Source organism: Heteronotia binoei, chromosome 4 (genome assembly GCF_032191835.1).
Source record: "Heteronotia binoei isolate CCM8104 ecotype False Entrance Well chromosome 4, APGP_CSIRO_Hbin_v1, whole genome shotgun sequence".
Classification (NCBI taxonomy): Eukaryota; Metazoa; Chordata; class Lepidosauria; order Squamata; family Gekkonidae; genus Heteronotia; species Heteronotia binoei.
In genome coordinates, this window is record NC_083226.1 from 9,034,412 (window position 1) to 9,057,550 (window position 23,139).

A 23,139-nucleotide genomic window follows, 5' to 3' on the forward strand; every position below is an offset into this window, starting at 1 on the left:
CCAGGGTCTCAGGCATAGGTCTTTCGTATCACCTACTGCCAGATAGTTTTAACTGGCGATGACAGGGATTGAACCTGGGACATTCTGTATGCAAAGAAGAGGTTCCACAGCTAAGCCACAGCCCCTCCCAACCCAGCTGTTCTGTTGGCACTGTATGCACAGGTCAACTACTCCCATGCATGGCAGTATCCTTTTGTAGCCGAACATCCCCACACAGAGCATATGCCGCTAGTGCTGACTTTCCCATTTTGCCTCTGTCCTGCAGCCTTCCTCACGAACACATCAAGACATTTAACTCACCCGTATGGAAACCAGGGTGTTATTCCAGTTTGTTGTGTCTAGCGAGAAGTGAACGTCCCCGTTCTCATCTGTGACGTAAGGAAAATGTGTCTCTACATCATTGACCTCAACTGTGAGATAGACAGTCTCATTCTGAGCAGGTATGCCCCCGGCAGAAGCTCTCATCTGCAGGAATAAGAGTGAAGCGGACATCTTCTTGAAGTTCAAACATCTCATAGACCTTTGCTTTTCCATGCAACAAAACAACACAATATTTGGTTGCAATTTAGATTGCGAGTGAACAAATGGAGCTGTCTTGTACTGAATTAGACCCAGGGTCCATCAAAGTCAGCCTTGTCTACTCAGACTGGCTGCAGCTCTCCACGGAGGTTGAGGAGGAATGCAATGCAGGCTTACTCTCAGGAAAGTGTGTGTAGCATCAGTACCTCAGTACATGTGAAGTGGGGAAAGAGGGGGAAATAGGCAAGCCTTCTCCTACACTACAGAGGTAATCTCTGGGTGACCTCTGTAGTGTAGGAGAAGGCTTGCCTATTTCCCCCTCTTTCCCCACTAGAGAGTGCAAGAGCTGAGGGAGAAAAGCAAGTGCGTATGCAAGGGAAGCTGCCAGCTGTCAAGCATGTTATTTCTAAGTGCTGGTTTTACTTGTACCTAGTAAACAGGCCAGAATTACATTAAAGTATCACCTATGGCTTTTCCCCTTTCTTCTTCTCCCTCCTCTCTCTCCCCCTCCCCTTGGATGCATAATAAATTCATCTGGACCCAGGATGTTTAGTGTAACCTTGCGTCAACAGTGTAGAACGCCTCTCCCCCAGATTCACACAGCCATGCCTTATCGGCTCGCAGAGAATATGCGAGAAATGGAGATGTTGTCATTAGCTGACATTCCGTAGTCATAAAAGAGATACTAGAAAGTAGCCTTTGAACCTTTGACTCAATTTGCATCTTTATGTTATTCTTTTGAAGTTACCCGTAACCCTGCCTTTGGAGTTGCCTATAAGATACTATTCAATACTATGTATGCCATTACTTCCAAGGAATCCGTCCTTGGAGCAAGCTCGGGAGTTTTCAATAAAACAAGTCTTTGATTAAAGAACAAACACTTGATTATTGCGAAATATCGATGCTTGACACCAGCTGCTCCATCTAGTCCAGCTGGACATGCACTTCCCACCCTTCCATGCTGGATGGAAAGAGTGATCCAAATGCAGCCAACTACCAAGAAGGGCAATGAGATCGAGAGCAGAAGGTATACAAGAAAATGAGCACCAGTGGTAGCCCTTGACTCAGAAAATGACAACGGTGGCAGGATTGGGGGGAGGGTGACGGCTGCCTTCACCCCTCCTCTGTGAGGTGCACTGGGATGGCCAATGGCAAGTAGCTGGGGACCCTGGCCAGCCAAGCACCATCGTCCCCTGACAGATTTGCAGGCCTGCTGAATGCAGGGGAACTGCTGCATCCCCCTCCTGTACTTTAGAAGTAAGAGGGTTAACTAGTCTCCTACCAGGCTCTGGGCAGCTGCAGAAGTAGTGGTGAAGTCATGGTTTCCCTCAGTTCACCTGTGATAACATTTTGCACCTTTTCTCTGGTGTCTCCTCCCATTAGGCTGTCCCACTGGAAGGAGGGATGCAATTAAAGAGGGTAGTGCAGGATTTCCCCTAAATTTCATAGCTCATGTAGGAGCTGTATTCACTAACCTTGGTGTCAAGACAAAGAAAGATGCATAATAATGAAAACAGTGGTCAGTGATTTATATCGTACATGTGTGTTTCCTTCTCCCACTGATGCCAAGAAGTAATTCCCTAACCTTTCCCTATGTTGGTTTTATCGGGACTGTTACTCCCAGCTTTTTTTAAAAAATGTCTCCTAGCACGACCATATTGCAAAGTGTGTAGATATGTATTTTATCTTTCTGTGCAAAGAAAGTACTAAAGACACATACAAATGTAATATTTATGTATAATATTTGTTATGTCTTGCAGCTCTCAAACATCTGAAGTTTATTCTATGTGGCTATTAAGTAAGTTATGACTTGATCCTTACTGGAGATGATGAGGACTAAACCTTTTGAATGCCAAGCAGATGCTCTAATAATGAGCCACAGTTGTGCTTTGTAGAAGCTAGATATGAGTGTCTCACAGGAATCTACTCTTCAGTTTCAAAAATAATCACTTAATTTGGTCCAATGACTAGATTATATGAAGAGAAAAGGAAAGCAAGGGTGGGATCTTGTCAAGCATGCTATTTCTATATGCTACTTCTAATGGTGTTCCGCAGACAAGTCAGATACAAAGCAGGATACTCTTCATGCTCTTCCCCCCCCACCCCCCGCTTTCTTCTTCTAATTAAAGGGTGCCTAATAAATCTATCTGGACCCAGGATGTTTAAAGTAACCTTGTGCTAACGGTGTAGAGTGCCTCTCCCCCGGATTCACACAGCCAGGTCTTATCGGTTCCCAGTGAATGTGTGAGAAAGGGAGATGTTTTTATTAGTTGACATTCCTTAGTCGTAAAGAGATACTAGTGAGTAGCCTTTGAACCCTCAACTCAATTTGCCTCTGTATGTTGTCCTTTTGAAGTTATCTGTAACCTTTCCCTTTGAAGCATGCCTATAAGTTACTATGCAATGCTATGTACGTCGTTACTTCCAAGGAGTTCGTCCTTGGGCAAGCTATGGAGTTTTAACAATAAAGCAACTTTTGATTAAAGAACAAAAGCTTGATTATTGAGAAATATCGATGCTTGACAGATATTACCTTGCCAGTGTATGGAAAGCCCTGTTTATAGAATGGATTGAGGCTGATGAATTCGATCGACACCTCCTTGCTGCTGAGAGTCAAGTCGTGTTGTGCTCTGCTTGCTGCTCCTGCATGGAGAAAGGAAATGTTGGCTCAGCACAGCAGTGTGAAAAGAGTGCAGCAAAAAAGCACAGCATCCTTCCTTCCTTGTATTCATTCATTCATTCATTCATTCATTTGGCTTCTAGCCCTCCTCCGCCCCTCCCCCCCACACTCAAGCAGGCTCAAGGTGGGTTACAACAAAGCAATGAATGCATAGTACAATGTTTAAGATATCACAGTTATTAAAAGCCAATATAAAACAAAATACATTAATAACAAACAATAACAGTCAATGGCGCCATTCAAGCTCCATCAGCTCCCACCAAAATTCCCCAAGCGTTGCAGGTGGAGAGTGGTTGATACTGGGAAAACATGCAGACCGAGAGATAATACAAGTTGACAACATGCACAGCTGCACAGGAGAAGGCCAATATAGATGGATCCTCCACTGCCTCAGTCGTGAGCCTGGCAGAACGCCTCCATCTTTCAGGCCCTGCAGAATTGCATTAAGTCTCGCAGGGCCCAGGTTTCAATAGGGAGAGTGTTCCACTATGCCACCATGAGTGTTCCACCTGGATGAGGCTAAGTAGACACCTTTAGGGCCAGGGGATCACCACTAGATCTTGGTTCTATGAGCGCAATGCTCTTTGGGGGACATATAGAGAGGGAAGGTCCCAGATCCCTTAGGGCTTGGAAGGTCAAAATGTCAAACTTGACCTGGTATTCAACTGGCAGCTGGTAGAGCACTGATTGAATACTGATTGGTGTTCTCATAAGAACATGTGCCACTGCATTTTGGACCAGCTGGAGTTTCCAGATGAGTCTCAAGGGTAGCCTTGCGTAAAACAAGTCACAGTAATCCAGCCTGGAGGTGACCATTGCATGGATCATTGTGGCTAGGTTGGGGGAGCAGGGAGAGAGAGGGGGCCATCTGCCTGATCTGGTGAAGATGAAAAATGGTGATCTGGCAACATTAGTGATTTGGACCTCCATGGAAAGGGAGGAATCTAAAATCACACCCAAATCACACCATTGTTGGCGCTGGTGTTAGCAGCATCCCATCGAGACTTGAGAGTGGAATCCCCCATCCCATTCCTCCTTGGCCCAGGCACAGAACCTCCATCTTGGATGGATTTAGCTTCAACCAACTCTGTTTAACCTCCTAACCATGACCTCCAAGCCCATGGCCAAAATGTCTGGGAAAGCATGTAGATGTTGAATAACATGGGAGAGGAAATTGCTCCTTGTGGGACTACACATACCAAAGGGTAATGTGGTGATACTTTCTCCCCAAGCGCCACCCTCAGTCCCCAACTCTGGAGAAAAGAGACGAATCACTATAAGGCTTGGTCACATATCCCCACACTGGGGAGGTGGTAGGCCATGGGATTGTGATCAACCGTATTGAATGCTGCTGTCAGGTCAAGTAATAATGGTAGCAATGATCCCCCTTGATCCAGGTGTCTCTGGAGGTCATCTGTAAGGGTGACCAGTTCTGTCTCTTTCCATTTATAATTTTTATTGAGTTTTCCAATACAACAATACAACTGTCATTATTAGGCTAAACTTTGCAAAGCAAATCATTGGATGCTATAAACTTTTTTAGATGTATGTTGAAAAACAAACAATCAAAAAATAAAAAAAAATTAGAGATTATACACACACACACACACACACACACACACAAATATTGGCCACTGTGTGACACAGAGCGTTGGACTGGATGGGCCATTGGCCTGATCCAACAGTGCTTCTTTTTTGTTCTTATGTGACACAGAGAGTTGGGCTGGATGGGCCATTGGCCTGATCCAACATGGCTTCTCTTATGTTCTTATGTGACACAGAGTGTTGGACTGGATGGGCCATTGGCCTGATCCAACAGTGCTTCTCTTATGTTCTTATGTGACACAGAGAGTTGGGCTGGATGGGCCATTGGCCTGATCCAACAGTGCTTCTCTTATGTTCTTATGTGACACAGAGTGTTGGTCTGGATGGGCCATTGGCCTGATCCAGCATGGCTTTTCTTATGTTCTTATGTGACACAGAGAGTTGGGCTGGATGGGCCATTGGCCTGATCCAACAGTGCTTCTCTTATGTTCTTATGTGACACAAAGAGTTGGGCTGGATGGGCCATTGGCCTGATCCAGCATGGCTTCTCTTATGTTCTTATGTGACACAGAGAGTTGGGCTGGATGGACCATTGGCCTGATCCAACATGGCTTCTCTTATGTTCTTATGTGACACAGTGTTGGGCTGGATGGGCCATTGGCCTGATCCAACATGGCTTCTCTTATGCTTTCGTCTCCGGGTCAGCATCAGGCGACCAATGCCCTGAACCGCCTACATGCAGGATCGGGACTGCGGCTTCCAGTGGCATCTTCCACCTGCCGTTTCACCCCTTGCCCATCGCTGCAGGACTTGGTATGTTGTGGGTTGTGGATGTGAATACCCTTCAGGCCTGTGCAGAGGAATTTTTAGGTGAAGCGCAGTATGCGCAGTACTGGCTCCACCCTTTCACCTTGGGGTCATCTGCCATGGCCCAGTAAGCCGGGACGCCAGCAGCGAGTCCTCCAGGTGGTAGGTGTTACATTAACGAGCTCTGTCTGTCCAGGCATGATGTTAGAGTTTTCCTTCTCTTGGCTGGCGAGGTTGGTGAGCCCAGCCTGCCCATCCGGTTATACCGCCGGACATTCGGTCGCACCATGACGTGGCAAACTCTGTGAAAAAACCGGGGGGATCAGCGAGAAGGTGTTGCCATGGATGCAGTAATGTAGGAGAGGCCATTGCAGTGACCATCTGCCAGGCATAGCCAGACAGTGACCACGCAGCGTTCACTACACCGGGAAAGGAGAGGCGATGTATTGTGCATACACTTTCCCTGGGGGGGCAGGAAACCCAGAGGGAGCCCACCCCCCCACTATTATGCACATAGGAGCATAATGTGCATGCGTGCACTATGTGCATGCACACATTATGTGAATATGCGCATGCACGTAGGTAAAAACTCTTATGTGGTTATGCGCATATTGCTAAGTAGTAAAAAAAATGGCGACCGTAAACTGGATGTCTGAGGCTCCTTTTGCTCTGGCACATCCAGAGCCTTCAGACATCTGGAAGCTGGTTAATATCACAGCAGAAATATCCAGACGGAGAAAACTACGAGGTGAAACCGGACAACTCAAAAAACACCACAAAGGAGCAGGTAACAAAACAATCCAGTTGGAGAAGGCTTGGAGCGCGGCGACAACGATTGGCTACCGGGAGGCAGATGTTGCTCTCTGATCAGCCAGTTTAAATCCGGTAGGAAACAGCAGAGACAACTGATTAAACTGTGCGTCTGAACAGGGGATGGGACGGTGATGGGGATGGGACGGTGGCTCAGTGGTAGAGCATCTGCTTGGGAAGCAGAAGGTCCCAGGTTCAATCCCTGGCATCTCCAAAAAAGGGTCCAGGTAAATAGGTGTGAAAAACCTCAGCTTGAGACCCTGGAGAGCCGCTGCCAGTCTGAGAAGACAATACTGACTTTGATGGACCAAGGGTCTGATTCAGTATAAGGCAGCTTCATATGTTCATATGTTCGACAGGCCCTATGTATTCCAGTGATTCGGTAAAACAATCTCTGGAATATTAGGAATCTTTATTGAAAGCATAATATCTGTTTTTTCAATTATGTTTTGCCAAAATGTCTGTATTTGTCGACAAGACCCCCAACAGTGCAAGTAATCCACTTCTCTTCCACAATTTTTATAACAATATCTTGGATATGAGGGGTTGATACGGTTTAGTGTTTGGGGAATCACATACCATTCGGTAGTTAGTTTCAGTGATTGCATTTTTACAGAGAAAATTTTTGATTGAGAGTTTGTTAATTCCCATATGAACATATGAAGCTGCCTTATACTGAATCAGACCTTTGGTCCATCAAAGTCAGTATTGTCTTCTCAGACTGGCAGCGGCTCTCCAGGGTCTCAAGCTGAGGCTTTTCACACCTATTTGCCTGGACCCTTTTTTGGAGATGCCAGGGATCGAACCTGGGACCTTCTGCTTCCCAAGCAGATGCTCTACCACTGAGCCACCATCCCTCCCCTCCGTCCATCCCATATTTCAGTCCAATCATCCTCAGTTAATTGCTTTTGCAAGTCTCTGTGCTGCTGTTTTTGGGAAAGTGTGTTTCCCTCTTCATACCAGTTCTGTTTCCATCCCACAGCCTGAGTGGAAACCAGATTGGAATGGATCCAGGATCAAGGAATCATCCAGGAAAGCCTGGAGTTGTTTACCTGCCGCTCTTTCGACTACCTTGCCCAGGAACGAAAGATTTGAGTCTGAGCTATAGTTGGCTGGATCAGTGGGAGATGCTTTTTTAAAAGAACACTACAGCCTCCTTTACAGCCCCTGGGAAGGTCCCTGGACTCAAGGACAAGTTGATGACATCCGCCAGGGGAACCTATTGGGTTTCACCAGCCATGATGTGCAAGAGGCAAGTAGTGGGTTTCACAGCACCAAGGATCCTGTCAACCTCGTCCTGCGAGAACTGGCTGAAATGGTCCATTACTGGACCTAAAGACAGCCAAGGAGCCTCCAGTTCACGTATTGTGTCAATATTGGCCAGCAGTTCCTTCTGGAGCAAAAAGATTTTATCCACAAAACAGCTTGCAAAAGCCTCAGCACTGATTATCGGATTACTATCTTTTTTGGGGTCCCTGAAGAAGTTATTCTAAATAACTGAGCTGGGTGAGAGCTAGCGGATGCTGTAGAATTCTTTCTTTGTGGCTTTCACTGTCACCTCATAGGATTTCAGAAAAGTCACATAAGATGTCCTTGCAGCTTCATCATGAGTCTGCTGCTAACCCTGCTCTAGCTGTCTCAGCTCCCATTTCATCTTTCGTACCTCCAGGGTATACCATGGAGCTAACTTGGAGCAGGCGCAAAGAGGGTATCGGGGAGTGACGTCGTCAAGGGCTATGCAAATCCTCTACCACAGATCTGACAAGTTACCAGGGGGCACTGGATCCTGCAGAGCATTCTAGAAACCAATTGGATCCATCAGTCTCTGTAGGCAAGCATAAATCAGTTCACTGCTCGAACAGGGAAGAGATGAAATGCTCAGCCAGGCCTTTAGGGCAAAGTAGCCAGATCATGGCGCTGCATCAATGGCATCTAAGTTCACATTTATTGCCATCCCAAAGATCAAATCTAGGGTGTGGCCTGCTTGGTGCGTAGGACCTGATACAGATTGAGAGAGTCCTAGCGCTGCCATGGAGGATACTAGATCCGTAAACTGCGAGAAAGTATGGATGTTAAAGTCCCCCAGAACCAAGCGTCTGGGAAACGTCAAGGCCCAGCCCACAACTGCCTCCACCAGGTGTGGGCTGGGGAGGGATGGTGGCTCAGTGGTAGAGCATCTGCTTGGTAAGCAGAAGGTCCAGGTTCAATCCCTGGCATCTCCAAAAAAGGGTTCAGGCAAAGAGGTATGAAAAACCTCAGCTTGAGACCCTGGAGAGCCGCTGCCAGTCTGAGAAGACAATACTGACTTTGATGGACCAAGGGTCTGATTCAGTATAGGCAGCTTCATATGTTTGGGGAGGGACGGTGGCTCAGTGGCAGAGCATCTGCTTGGGAAGCAGAAGGTCCCAGGTTCAATCCCTGGCACCTCCAAAAAAGGGTCCAGGCAAAAAGGTGTGAAAAACCTCAGCTTGAGACCCTGGAGAGCCGCTGCCAGTCTGAGAAGACAATACTGACTTTGATGGACCAAGGGTCTGATTCAGTATAGGCAGCTTCATATGTTCATATGTTTGGGGAGGGATGGTGGCTCAGTGGCAGAGCATCTGCTTGGGAAGCAGAAGGTCCCAGGTTCAATCCCGGCATCTCCAACTAAAAGAGTCCAGGCAAATAGGTGTGAAAAACCTCAGCCTGAGACCCTGGAGAGCTGCTGCCAGTCTGAGTAGACAAGACTGACTTCAATGGACCCAGGAGGGTCTGATTCAGTATAAGGCAGCTTCATATATGTTCATACCAGGCGTGACAGAGTATCTGCTGGTGTGCTAGGCATCTGGGCATACCAGCAAAATAGCCAAACTCTTTTCAGCACCCCATGCCAGACCCTCACAATCAATATTGGTGATCTCTGGTGTGGCAGTGGCCTAAAGGGGAAAGCCAAAAGATGCCAAAAGTGCCCATGGAAACACTGTTCCTCCCCTTTTATGCCCGTTGGACACATCGTCTGCAGACAAAGACACTACAGGGCAATGTTAAAACGCAGGCCAATGGGCACCACTGCACCCATTCCCCGAGCCAGCCATTAGCAGGGCAAATGCACAGAGTTGTCATTTGCCTGGTGGCAGCACGCAATCCACCCTTGCCGTCAGTCTCCTGCTCTTGATCATTTGAGGAGAAGGATTAAAAAAACAGGCCAGAAAATGGCACTGACAGTGATGAACTAGGAATTCCCTCAATCTCTATGGTAAAGACCATAGTGATTGGAGGGATTCCTAGAACACCATCTGGATGTGGTGTCACGTTGTTCACTCTTAAGTGATGTCACGTCATCCCTGGCAATCAAGGAATTCCCCCTGGTTTATATGGGCTTTGCCATAGAGATCAGGGAAATTCCTACAGCGTCATCCAGGAGTGATGTCACTCTACCCTCTCCAGGCCCTGCCCCCAAATTTCCCCAACTTTGACAGCACAGGGATGGCACCTCTGTGTGAACATAATACCGGGCCTAAAACCAGCACTAACATTCCTAGACTTAGGCCGTTTTCCCACAGAGCTTACCTCGGAGCGACGTCCCTCTTCACCGCGCAGCGTCTGCGCGGATTTCCCACCAACTGCTCCGCATAACCAGGAAGAGCCGCGGCTTTTGCGTGGCTAACGTAAACTGGTTTTTAGCGGTTTGCATCTGCGACGCAAAAGGTCCAGCATTTCCTGGTTCTGCAGAGCAGCTGGTGGGAAATCCGCGCAGACGCTGCGCGGTGAAGAAGGACATCGCTCCGCGGTAAGGTCTGTGGGAAAACGGCCTTACTCTCATGAGCTAAATTGCATGTTAGACTTACTCTCATGAGCTAACTTGCAAATAAATGGTATTTATTTAGATGTAACCAGTGGCTCTTTTACTTATCTATCTATGGGCCCGTTCACTGACAGAATAATTGATTACTTTGCAATATTACCGAACTTGGTGGACAGGCTTGAGGTCATAGATAGTTCTTTAAGTGATCACTGTCCACTAAGTTTAATATTTAGCTAATACCAGGCCTATTATGGTCTGCTGGTGTGTGCCTCCCACATGGTGATCCCCAAAGACCTGTTCCTCACCAGGGACCCAGCATGCAAATCCTAATGCACTGAGCATGGCTTGCACACATGTACAGACCTGGGCAGAAGTGAAGCTGCTGAGTTCTTCTTGAGCCACTTAGCAAAGGATGTCTGTGTGAGGAACCCACCACCATGCAGCGGTGACAGGTCATGCCAAGTGGGCTGCCTTCCAATCCGTCCGTCAGAGTAATCCTGAGCAAATGTGGTGTATAATAGTGGTATTTTCCTGTCAGATCCATCTCTTAGAATGGAGTCCCCAACCTTTTTGCGCCTGTGGGAGCCTTTGGAATCCTGACACGGCATGCTAGATGCTCGGACGAAATGACTACTCTAAGAGGTGGCGCCAATCACAACATGGCTGGTGAAGCTTACCTTCAGTCACAGTGAATATTTTTATGCTGTGGTGGCATCTGCTACGGAAGGAACATTATTAAAAATCTGCACAAATAAACTTACGAACTCAGCAATTCAAAATTGTAACGCGATGGCATTTGACTCCGGAAAAGTTGTTCAAAAGTAAGCTAAAGAACAGTGCTATATGTTGGAAAGGTTGTGGGATGGAGGGTAATTTTTTGCATTGCTGGTGGACTTGCCCAAAAATAAGTAATTTTGGGGCCAGTATTGTGGCTAAAATTTCAGAAATGACAGGCACAATGGTGCTTTTAAAACCAGAAGTAATTTTACTGAATTTGTGGCCAGAAAAGTGGTTACTCCCTTACGTTTGGAACTTATCTCAATGTTACTGTTAGCTGGCAAAAATTTAGTAGCTCCAATTTGGAAGAGTACTAAAGTCCCTTCGGTAGATGAACGGTGCATTAAGGTGAGGGACATAATCGTACGAGATAAGATCTCAACACAACTACTACTAATGGAAACGCCAACACACACAAATACCTTAACAGAAAAATGGCTCCCTTATCTAGAATATGTGAATTCTACTGCTACGGAAAGTGAAACGTTTCTTCCTGAAATGTTGGATTTCATTATTTAAGGAAATTACCCTGTATGTACGTAATGTTTGAATCAAATCTGTAGTGTAAGGATTTGTCATGTATTTTTCATAATTGCGATTGGTACTAAATTGTTTATTTTTGGTTATAATAAAATTTAAATTAAAAAAAAAATCTGCACAGACACTCAAACCTCTAATAGCCAGTCAGAAGGCCTGCTGGGAAAAAGCCACAGCAGCTTTCTCAAGACAGTTGCCCGACACCAGGAAAAGTCCTAGCAGGCACCAGGTCACCCCCAAATGCCTATGCAAATCTTCCACAAGGATACCCATGTTTGTTGTGCAGAACACTGGATTAGGGACAGGGACTGGTTACCTGGGCTTGGATACATTACTCAAGTGGACCTGAAGACTGGAAGGCCTCCATGAAGAAGCAACCCTCAATTGCCCCCAATTTTTTTTTAAATGGCGTTTTATTGGACCTCCCCTCACTGCAGTTTTTACTCTTACACAAAAGTTACAAGGTGACTTGAATGAAGCATTATACACAGACATCATTGTCAACAGAGATCACTCAATCCAGGGGTGAGACCACCCAAAACCACAAAACATTCAGATGTGTTTTTAACAAAAATAAAAGGAAGGAGACTTTAGGCAGGTGAATAAGAGATGAATGGACCTCGAAGTAGATGAAGATTCCCTCCCAATGCCTACTTCATTTTAACTACCCAACAGGACTCAAAACCCTTAGCTTCTACAGTAGACACATCCTGCAAAATCTACCTATTCCTGCTAAGACCCAGAAAACCCCCCCACCGGAACCTCCCCCCAATCAAGTGTGGGACAAAAGCCAAAATCCATTCATTTTTTTCAACTCTGCAGGCAGAAGTTCAGTGGTGGGGATGCACAGGGCCCTGAAAAACCTGGTGTCTTTTAAGGTGGGATTAAAATCTAAGCCCAGCAAGAAAAAAAATTAAATAAAACAAAGCATTTCTCACCTGCAGGGCACGTGAGAAATGCTTAAATTCACCGGAGAGGGCTTGCTGGTTCCGAGGCTGGACTTGGCAGCTTCAAATGGGAGTTTTGCCCCAAATTTTAAAATACATGACACTTTAAAAAGTTAGCAAGAAAGAGAGAATAAAACTAAACTATCAACGTAAATCTAAAATTACCCAAACTCTCAAATCAGGCGGCATTTGTATTTCCCCGTCTTTTCCCCCCTTGTACCTGTTTCTTCATCAACCAATTCCGCAAAAAGTCCAATCGAGCTCCCAACACCTGCTTGAGTCATATTGATGTCAGCCGCGTGAATGGTGAATGATGCACAGCCAGTCTTGTCGGTCTACAGTAATACAGAGCAGAAAGTCTTGTGAGCCAAGTTGTCCCAAGGGAGGTGAAGATTGCTGGAGAGGGAAATGGCTGTCATATCATCTATTTCTATCTACAGTCCCACTGAGTCACCGCAAGTGACGCAAGATTATTCAGGGCACTTAGAAATGCACAACTTGGTTTTAAATGATTGCAAATTGTATCGGTTGAATTTATTGTGAGATCTGTTTTAATGTTTTATATGGTTAATTTGCTGCTGTTAGCCGCCATGAGCCTGCCAGGGGAGGGTGGGATATAAGAACATAAGAGAAGCCATGTTGGATCAGGCCAGTGGCCCATCCAGTCCAACACTCTGTGTCACATAAGAACATAAGAAAAGCCATGTTGGATCAGGCCAATGGCCCATCCAGTCCAACACTCTGTGTCACATAAGAACATAAGAGAAACCATGTTGGATCAGGCCAATGGCCCCTCCAGTCCAACACTCTGAGTCACATAAGAACATAAGAGAAGCCGTGTTGGATCAGGCCAATGGCCCATCCAGTCCAACACTCTGTGTCACATAAGAACATAAGAGAAGCCATGTTGGATCAGGCCAATGGCCCATCCAGTCCAACACTCTGTGTCACATAAGAACATAAGAGAAGCCATGTTGGATCAGGCCAATGGCCCCTCCAGTCCAACACTCTGTGTCACATAAGAACATAAGAAAAGCCATGTTGGATCAGGCCAATGGCCCATCCAGTCCAACACTCTGTGTCACATAAGAACATAAGAGAAGCCATGTTGGATCAGGCCAATGGCCCCTCCAGTCCAACACTCTGTGTCACATAAGAACATAAGAAAAGCCATGTTGGATCAGGCCAATGGCCCATCCAGTCCAACACTCTGAGTCACATAAGAACATAAGAGAAGCCATGTTGGATCAGGCCAATGGCCCCTCCAGTCCAACACTCTGAGTCACATAAGAACATAAGAGAAGCCGTGTTGGATCAGGCCAGTGGCCCCTCCAGTCCAACACTCTGAGTCACATAAGAACATAAGAGAAGCCCTGTTGGATCAGGCCAGTGGCCCCTCCAGTCCAACACTCTGAGTCACATAAAAACATAAGAGAAGCCATGTTGGATCAGGCAAATGGCCCATCCAGTCCAACATTCTGAGTCACATAAGAACATAAGAGAAGGACTTCCTTTTATCCGTTTTAACCTGTCTGCTCAGCAATTTCATCGAATGCCCACGAGTTCTTGTATTGTGAGAAAGGGAGAAAAGTATCTCTTTCTCTACTTTCTCCATCCCATGCATTATCTTGTAAACCTCTATCATGTCACCCCGCAGTCGACGTTTCTCCAAGCTAAAGAGTCCCAAGCGTTTCAACCTTTCTTCGTAGGAAAAGTGTTCCAGCCCTTTAATCATTCTAGTTGCCCTTTTCTGGACTTTCTCCAATGCTATAATATCCTTTTTGAGGTGCGGCGACCAGAACTGCACACAGTACTCCAAATGAGACCGCACCATCGATTTATACAGGGGCATTATGATACTGGCTGATTTGTTTTCAATTCCCTTCCTAATAATTCCCAGCATGGCGTTGGCCTTTTTTATTGCAAACGCACACTGTCTTGACATTTTCAGTGAGTTATCTACCATGACCCCAAGATCTTTCTCTTGGTCAGTCTCTACCAGTTCACACCCCATCAACTTGTATTTGTTGCCTGGATTCTTGGCCCCAATGTGCATTACTTTGCACTTGGCCACATTGAACCGCATCTGCCACGTTGACGCCTACTCACCCAGCCTCAACAGGTCCCTTTGGAGTTCCTCACGATCCTCTCTGGTTCACACCACCCTGAACAATTTAGTGTCATCCGCAAACTTGGCCAAAATTTGATAAAATTAAATAAAAATAGATATTTAGCTAAGTCAGCCAAATCTTGGAATACTTAAATCTGGCAAATGGCGTTCTGAACAGAAAGGACAGATCTATCGACAAACCTGAAAAATGCCCCAGGGTTTGCAGAAAAATCCAAAAAATCTAAACAAAATAATACATTGGTGTGTTAAAAATCCCCCCAAACAATAGAATTCCTCAGTGGTGATTACTAGGCAACCACAGCATTCCAGGCTTGGCTTCTGTCAGTGAAAGGGTCATTTCTAGGGCAGGGCCATTTCTAGGGCTGTTTTGGCCTTTGAGAGAGGACTCATCGGGGCTAGACCTTGTAGCAACTGACTTGCATGCTTGCATGTAAAAGCATGTATGTTTCCTCTTCATTGCTACCACTCCAAGATATAAAACCTAGCCTCCTTGCAGCATCTTGGGGAAACCTGGTAAGGCTGCCTCCTGAGCATACGAACCTATGAAGCTGCCTTATACTGAATCAGACTCTTGGTCCATCAAAGTCAGTATTGTCTTCTCAGACTGGCAGCGGCTCTCCAGGGTCTCAAGCTGAGGTTTCTCACACCTATTTGCCTGGACCCCTTTTTGGAGATGCCAGGGATTGAACCTGGGACCTTCTGCTTCCCAAGCAGATGCTCTACCACTGAGCCACCATTCCTCCCCAATGAAGCTGTCTTATACTGAATCAGACCCCGGGTCCATCAAAGTCAGTATTGTCTTCTCAGACTGGCAGGGGCTCTCCAGGGTCTCAAGCTGAGGTTTTTCACACCTATTTGCCTGGACCCTTTTTTGGAGATGCTGGGAATTGAACCTGGGACCTTCTGCTTCCCAAGCAGATGCTCTACCACTGAGCCACCGTCTCTCCCCACCGTCCCAGCAAGTACAAAGGGTAGAGCTTCCAACTCTACCAAATTTAGCTCCCCGCAACCCCGTATGCATTTCTTTAGCATGTAAGAGTGGTCTTCGGCGTGTTGGACAGATGTGAGTCACAGTTTGCTTTCTTAAACAGGGAAGCGGTTTTATTAACACAGATTAAACCAGAGTGCATGCATAAAAATAGCTATCATCGCTAGAAGACATAGATCTAAGGAAAAGAAAACGTGAAACTTAAGTCTAGCTGAGTTACACTGCAAGACCGTTATCTTCAGGGCCGGATCTACATTTTTTTTTGAGGGGGGGGGGGAAACCAAAAAATGGCACCCCCCACTCAAAAAATGAAGGGACCCGTGGGATATCTGACATACACACTCCATTTAAACAGAACGGGTGTTTGTATGGGGAGGGGAAGCCTCAGCAGGGCTGGCCTAGAGTGTTTTGAGCCCTAGCCAAAACTAACTTTGTGCGCCCCTCTGCAGCTCCATATCAGAGAAGGGGGTTAAAGTTTAAATTCCCTTCTCTAGAGTTGTGCAGCAGTGGCAAAAGGATAGGAACTTAGAATCATAGAATCTAGAGTTGGAAGGGACTTCCAGGGTCATCTAGTCCAACTCCCTGCACAATGCAGGAAACTCACAAATATCTCCCCTAAATTCACAGGATCTTCACCTGAATGGTAAGAGAAAAACCCGGGTTGGTTTCCCCTTCTCAATATGGCATGCATTTCTTTCCAGGGATCTGACAGCTATTTGCATTTCTTTAAGTGCATAAACTGTTTGGGATCTGCACCAAAGAAGGCCACAGTCCCAAGCATACATACTTGATTCTAAATGCTGAGCTATGTGGAACTTACTTCTGAGTAAAGGTTCAGGACTCTCAGCTGCAATTTTAGGTCCCCTCACCTCTAGTCTCATTAAATTCAGTGGGACTTTCTTACAAGGCAGTACAAAATTTAGAGAGCTTCTCACCTTGAAAAAGAACTGGTAATAATATTCATAGTTTTGTTCCTGTATAGGGTGCTGTGCAGACTAACATATTCAAGTCTCTGCCACAACTGAGGAGGCTACAACTTGCATTTTGGCAAAGAGGGAGAAAGGGGGAAGAACTAAGGATTGCAAGGGACAAGTAAGCGAAAATGCAAGGTGTTTGCAACTGGATACTCTAAAAACTGGGTCTGGGTAGAAGTCGGATCTAAACAGATCTTCACGAATTTGTATGATTTTTACATTGAAATGAAATCAAACCACTATTATTCTGTAGATCCTGTCTTAGACTATAGGCAGGACCACAAAAATCACGCCTCTACAGATTCGTGGCACCTCACCTGTGCAAAAACAGGGTTCCAAAGATGGCTCCTCATGAATTCATATGATTTTTACGGTGAAATGAAATGAAACCACCATCATGCTGTAGATGCTGTCTTAGACTATAGGCCGCACCAGAAAAATCATGCCTCCGCGAATCTGTGGTGCCACAACAGTGGAAAAACATGTTTCCAAACCACGGATCCTCATGGATTCTCATGATTTTTGCTTTGGATCCCCCAAGTTCACCATCCAATCACATACCATGTCCGTGGGCAGAGTTTGCACCCCAGAAATCATGGATCGCCGGCTTCTTGAAGAAGAAGAAGAAGAAGAAGAAGAAGAAGAAGAAGAAGAAGAAGAAGAAGAAGAAGAAGAAGAAGAAGAAGAAGAAGAAGAAGAAGAAGAAGAAGAAGAAGAAGAAGAAGAAGAAGAAGAAGAAGAAGAAGAAGAAGAAGAAGAAGAAGAAGAAGAAGAAGAAGAAGAAGAAGAAGAAAACAGTCTGTCTGGACAACAGACAGACTGTGCTAACAGAAACCCCAGTCAGAAGCTGAGGACATTTAAAGGCACTAGCACTTTAAGACCTGTAAGATCACTACCCAAACCAGTAGCTTTGTTTACCACTCCCCACTGAGTTAAATTTTATATTGCCGGTAATTTAAGGGATTAGATTGTTAATTAGTTATTTAATTGGTGATTTATTAATTGCTTAGCTTGATTGTATATTTATTATTATTGGCAGATTAATTGGAAGGTTTAATGGGGGGATATATTTATTTATTTATTAATATGCCACAGATGATCAAAGTTTTTAGCTAATCAATTTAAGGAGACAGGGTTGGGGCTTAATTTAAGTAACTACAGACTAAATTAATAGAGGACGGGCAATTCGGAATTGTGAAATAGAGGAGGGTGAGGGGGGTGAAATTCTGGATAAGACAACTGGGTAGCAAGCTAACTGACATCAGTGAAGGATCGGGTACAGGGTGGATGTCTGGCCCAGGGATCCCAGTGCTCATGGGGAGGGGAAGGTATGACGGTGGGAGCAGACGGAATTATATGGGAAGGAGGCGGAGACAAAACAGTGCTCGGCCCTCTTCCGGTCTGCGTCCCATCCCGAGGGTGGCAGGTAGTGGGGCTAAGAGTTCTTACTCGAGCAGGACATGGACCTGGCTTGCGTGACTGAAACCTGGAACCGAGAGGGTGATATGGTAGCCCTCTCCCAAACAGCTCCCCCAGTTATTCAGTCTTCCACCAATCACGGACTAGCGGGCAGGGGGGAGGAGTGGCATTATTTATACGAGAGGCTTACTCCTTCAGGGTGCTCCCGGCCCCAAGGATCGAGGGTATTGAATGTGCCGGTCTGGCGTGGGAGGCTGGAGAGGGGTTGGCGATCTGGCTGGTGTACCGGACGCCTAACGCACCAGCTAGCGCCTTACCGTCCCTGCTCGAGGCGGCGACAGGCTGGGCGCTGGAGCACCCAAGGTTGGTAATCCTGGGTGACTTCAACGTCCATGCTGATGACCCGGCCTCCAGTCAGGCGACGGACCTAGTGTCTTCCATGGCGACGCTAGGCCTCTCAATTTGTTACAACCCCCACTCACCCAGGCCGGGCACACGTTAGACGTGATCTTTGCGGCCGGGGTTACAGTGGACGATATAACCGCTGAAGTGGTGCCATGGTCGGACCACTTCGCCCTCAGGGCTCGTATAGATATGCCACCCCAAACCTGTTTAGGCGACGAGCGTATTATGGCTCGCCCGCGGAGCCAGATGACCCGAAACGGTTCCAAATGACTCTGTGGGACTCCTGGCCCTCTAGCGATTCCCTCGACGACCTAGTTGAGACTTGGAACACCCGGCTCTCTAGGGCCATCGACGAGATCGCTCCTCGACGTCCTCTATGACCTCGGATTAGGCTGGCCCCGTGGTATACCCGGAGTTACGCCAGCTGAAACAAGGTCTCAGACGGCTAGAGAGGCAATGGCGGCGTACCCGTGACGAAGTGGCTAGAACTTCTTATAGGAAGTTTATGAAGTCCTATGAGATGGCAGTCAAGGCCGCAAAGAAAACATACTTTGCGGCCAAGATTGCGTCTGCAAATTCGCGCCCAGCACAATTGTTTAGGGTAATTCGGAACTTTACTACATTGCCACAAGGCAATCCAAACGTTAAGGAATTGGAGATCGGCTGTGAGGCTTTCGCGAAATTCTTTGCAGATAAGATCCAGTCGCTCCGCCACGACTGCCCTGCCAACTTAGATACAGTAAGTGAACTCGAGACCCAATGCATGTCTTCCAGTTTGATCCTGGACCGCTTTGACCCACTCAGCTTGGAGGAAGTCGACAGAATTCTTGCCACTGCACGTCCTACGACTTGTGATCTGGACCCATGCCCCTCCTGGCTAATTAAGGCTTGCCAGGAGGAGCTACGATGTCCTATACGGGACATCGTAAATAGATCTCTTTCAGAGGGTCTCTTTCCAACACCCCTGAAGGAGGCAGTGGTCCGCCCTCTCCTGAAAAAGGCTACATCAGATCCGGCCAAATTGGCTCATTACCGGCCGGTCTCAAATCTGCCCTTTTTGGGCAAAATTATAGAGAGGGCTGTAGCGTTGCAGGATTTCCTGGATGACGCTTCCACCTTAGATCCTTATCAGTCCGGCTTTTGCCCGGGCCATGGGACGGAGACAGTTCTGGTCGCCCTCATGGATGACCTCCGGCGACATCTGGATCGAGGCAGCTCGGCAGTATTGCTGTTGTTAGACCTGTCGGCGGCGTTCGATATGGTCGACCACCGGCTGCTGACCCGCCGCCTCGCCGATGTAGGAATTCGGGGGCTAGCCTTACAGTGGCTCTCCTCCTTCCTCGAAGATCGGGGACAAAGGGTGGCAATTGGAGGAGAGCTGTCCCAGAGACACCCACTTAACTGTGGGGTGCCTCAGGGGGCAGTTCTCTTCCCAATGTTATTTAACATCTACATGCGCCCCCTTGCCCAGATTGTCCGGAGGTACGGGCTGGGTTGTCACCAGTATGCTGATGACACCCAGCTTTATCTATTGATGGACGGCCGGACTGACGACGTCCCTATAAATCTGGACTGTGCCTTGCAAGCCATGGCGGATTGGATCAGGCTGAGTGGGCTGAAGCTGAATCCAGTGAAGACCGAGGTCCTTTGCATAGGTCGCGACGGGCCAGGAGGGGAGATCTCCCTACCAGCCTTTGACGGTGCGTCACTGATCCCAGTGCGCAGGGTCAAGAGCTTGGGAGTGCTACTGGAGCCTTCCTTGACAATGGAGGCCCAGATAGCTGCCATCGCTAAATCCACCTTCTTCCACCTTAGGAGGGCGAGGCAGTTGGCCCCCTTCCTGGAACGTAGAGACCTGGCAACTGTGATCCATGCAACGGTCACCTCGAGGCTAGACTACTGTAACGCCCTCTACATGGGGCTGCCCTTATACCGAACGCAGAAACTGCAGCTAGTGCAGAATGCAGCGGCCAGGCTGTTAGTGGGACTACCTCGGTGGGAACATGTGCAGCCTGTGCTGCGGGATCTGCACTGGCTGCCAATTGTGTACCGAGTCCGCTATAAGGTGCTGGTTATTACCTTTAAAGCCCTATATGGCCGAGGACCTGCCTACCTTAGGGACCGCCTCTCCCCATATGTTCCTCAGAGAGCACTGAGATCTAGCTCTCAAAACCTTTTAAAAGTCCCTGGACCAAGGGAGGTTAGATTGAAATCAACGAGGGAGCAAGCCTTCTCAACAATGGCTCCCCAATGGTGGAATCAACTTCCAGAAGAGGTGCGAGCCCTGCGGGACCTAAATCAGTTCCGCAGGGCTTGCAAAACTGCCCTCTTCGAGCTCGCGTTAGGATGAAACCCCGGGAAATGACAACTAGCCTTATATATACAACTGAATTGTAGCACTGAAACTGAAATTTAGAATTTATAACAGTTTAACTGCTGATTAATTTTAATTTAACTTATGAATGTAATTTATTTGTTTTTACTGTCCAATTGTTTGCAATAATATTGTATTTTACTGTAATCACGGTATATACCGTGTCGTGTTAGCTGCCGTGAGCCTGCCTTTGGCGGGGGGAGGGCGGGATATAAAAATAAATTTATTATTATTATTATTAGCTATGGCTGACCCAAGGCCATTCCAGCAGCTGTAAGTGGAGGAGTGAGGAATCAAACTTGGTTCTCCCAGATAAGAGTCTGCCCTTTCAAGGACAGCTCTGCCAGAGCCATGGCTGACCCAAGGCCACTCCAGCAGGTGCAAGTGGAGGAGTGGGGAATCAAACCCGGTTCTCCCAGATAAGAGTCTGCACACTTAACCACTACACCAAATTGGCTCTCCACAGAGAAACAGTGAGATTTAAAAACCCAGTATGAGTAAGTAAAAGTCTGAGCGGTGGGTGTTGCCTTCTAACACACTTCTGGTGATGTCAGGGGGTGTGGCATATACAAATGAGTTATGCAAATAAGCTCCTGGAACTATTTTCCTACAAAATGATGGCGCAAATACACCCTACTGCTCCTGGGAAGATGGGTCCCATGGGTCACAGCATATGGGTGAAGCGTTTGAATCCGGAACAAAGGAAGATTCCACCTTCTAAAACTTCTGCCTGCCTTGGTGGAAACCTTCCCCCCACTCCACCTTGGGAGACACTCTAAGCTCTGCCAATCAGGTTCTTTCAGCCTCCGCAAGAAAGGCAGACTGCAAGTTAAGGCATTGATCTTCTCATTCCCATCTAGCTTGTTTTCGTTCCAGGCAGAAGCAATGGGTGACTGAGGGAGGCGGTGCAGGGGAAGCAACTCAGCCCACCTTCCCTGTTGCCCCAAGAAAATCCCTTCCAAGCGGGCTCACCTGGCCTGTGTGCTCCTTTTCAATGTCGTTGTACTCTCCACTCAGATAGTCACGAAATGATGGTGTCATCCTTAATGTCAGATCTACTTTTCCATGAACGGGTTTCCATAGACGTACCTGTGGTCAGAGATTGGGAGGTGGGGTGGTGTGACAAGCAGGCTTTATTCTAGAGCATTGGTTGCCAACCTTTTTCTGTATACTGATCCGCAAGTCCAAATTTACTTTGCAATGGTGACCTATCCAACGCTCACCCAAGGTTTTTTTGGCACCCCAGGCACTCTATGACTTTGGCACCCATCTAATTCAGCAATCCACTAACAACGGCTAACCAGATGCTTTTGAGAAAGCAGCAAAAATCACACAAAGGGATGACTTTAATTCTTCAAAATTTTGATTTTTTTTGGATACTTAACTCCTCCTTGACAGCTCTCTCATATAATTAAATCTGTACAACCATATTGTTAGAGGAATTGTAAACAAATCAGTACATATATTCACTGTTAGATTGAATGTCCAAAAATTAGACCCTTCTGGGGAAAAGTATTAAAAGAACTTTATACTGTTACAAAGCAACAAATTAATTTGACTACAGGATCTTTATTATTAAATTATAGACCCTTAAATCTCTGGAATACTAAAATTTGGAATTTCTATATTATGGCAAAATTAAACGATATTCCAAAACCAATAAAAAAATCCTGACACTCCATCTGATTTTGCAGCAATACGGTTTCCAATTCTGACATTTTTACAGGAACGAGCTCAGACACCTAATGTTATAGAATGCTTGACATCATTAAGAAGAAGAAGAAGAAGAAGAAGAAGATATTGGATTTATATCCCGCCCTCCACTCCGAAGAGTCTCAGAGCGGCTCACAATCTCCTTTACCTTCCTCCCCCACAACAGACACCCTGTGAGGTGGGTGGGGCTGGAGAGGGCTCTCACAGCAGCTGCCCTTTCAAGGACAACCTCTGCCAGAGCTATGGCTGACCCAAGGCCATCTCAGCAGGTGCAAGTGGAGGAGTGGGGAATCAAACCCGGTTCTCCCAGATAAGAGTCTGCACACTTAACCACTACACCAAACTGGCTCTCAGTTTGACGTAGTTACAGATGCTTGACATTATTAAGTAATTATTACTTAATGATATTATAATTCATAATTCTATACTATGAACACAATACGGTGCATGCTTATAATAAGCTGTTACATAATCTTCGTTGATAATAGACAAGTGCGAAATGTTAATGCTATTGTTCAATAATATAATAAAAATTTTATTGGGGGGGGGGGGGAAATCGCACCAAGGGGACTCTGTCCTCGCTTCTGAATCCCGAGCAAGTGGCATTCTGACTTACACAACTGTTACATTCCAGCCTCTGGCCACCCGCTCCTTCCTCACAATGATGTCGTTCCCCCTCCCCGCAATGATTCCAAGAAACTCACTCTGGTAACCATCAGGACACATTTT

The 23,139-nt window shown here is 46.6% G+C and overlaps 1 protein-coding gene across 1 annotated transcript in view; it reads right to left on the bottom strand.

The window, feature by feature from the left end:
- The window catches only part of LOC132569860 (alpha-2-macroglobulin-like protein 1), a 131,717-nt gene that overhangs the window by 79,532 nt on the left and 29,046 nt on the right, over positions 1 to 23,139 (bottom strand). The window contains exons 9-12 of the mRNA XM_060236292.1: positions 21,670 to 21,786; positions 12,627 to 12,741; positions 3,053 to 3,162; positions 301 to 465 (exon numbers count right to left, since the gene is read on the bottom strand). Of these exons, the coding sequence (XP_060092275.1) occupies positions 301 to 465; positions 3,053 to 3,162; positions 12,627 to 12,741; positions 21,670 to 21,786 (507 nt within the window). The remainder of the gene's footprint in view (positions 1 to 300; positions 466 to 3,052; positions 3,163 to 12,626; positions 12,742 to 21,669; positions 21,787 to 23,139) is intronic.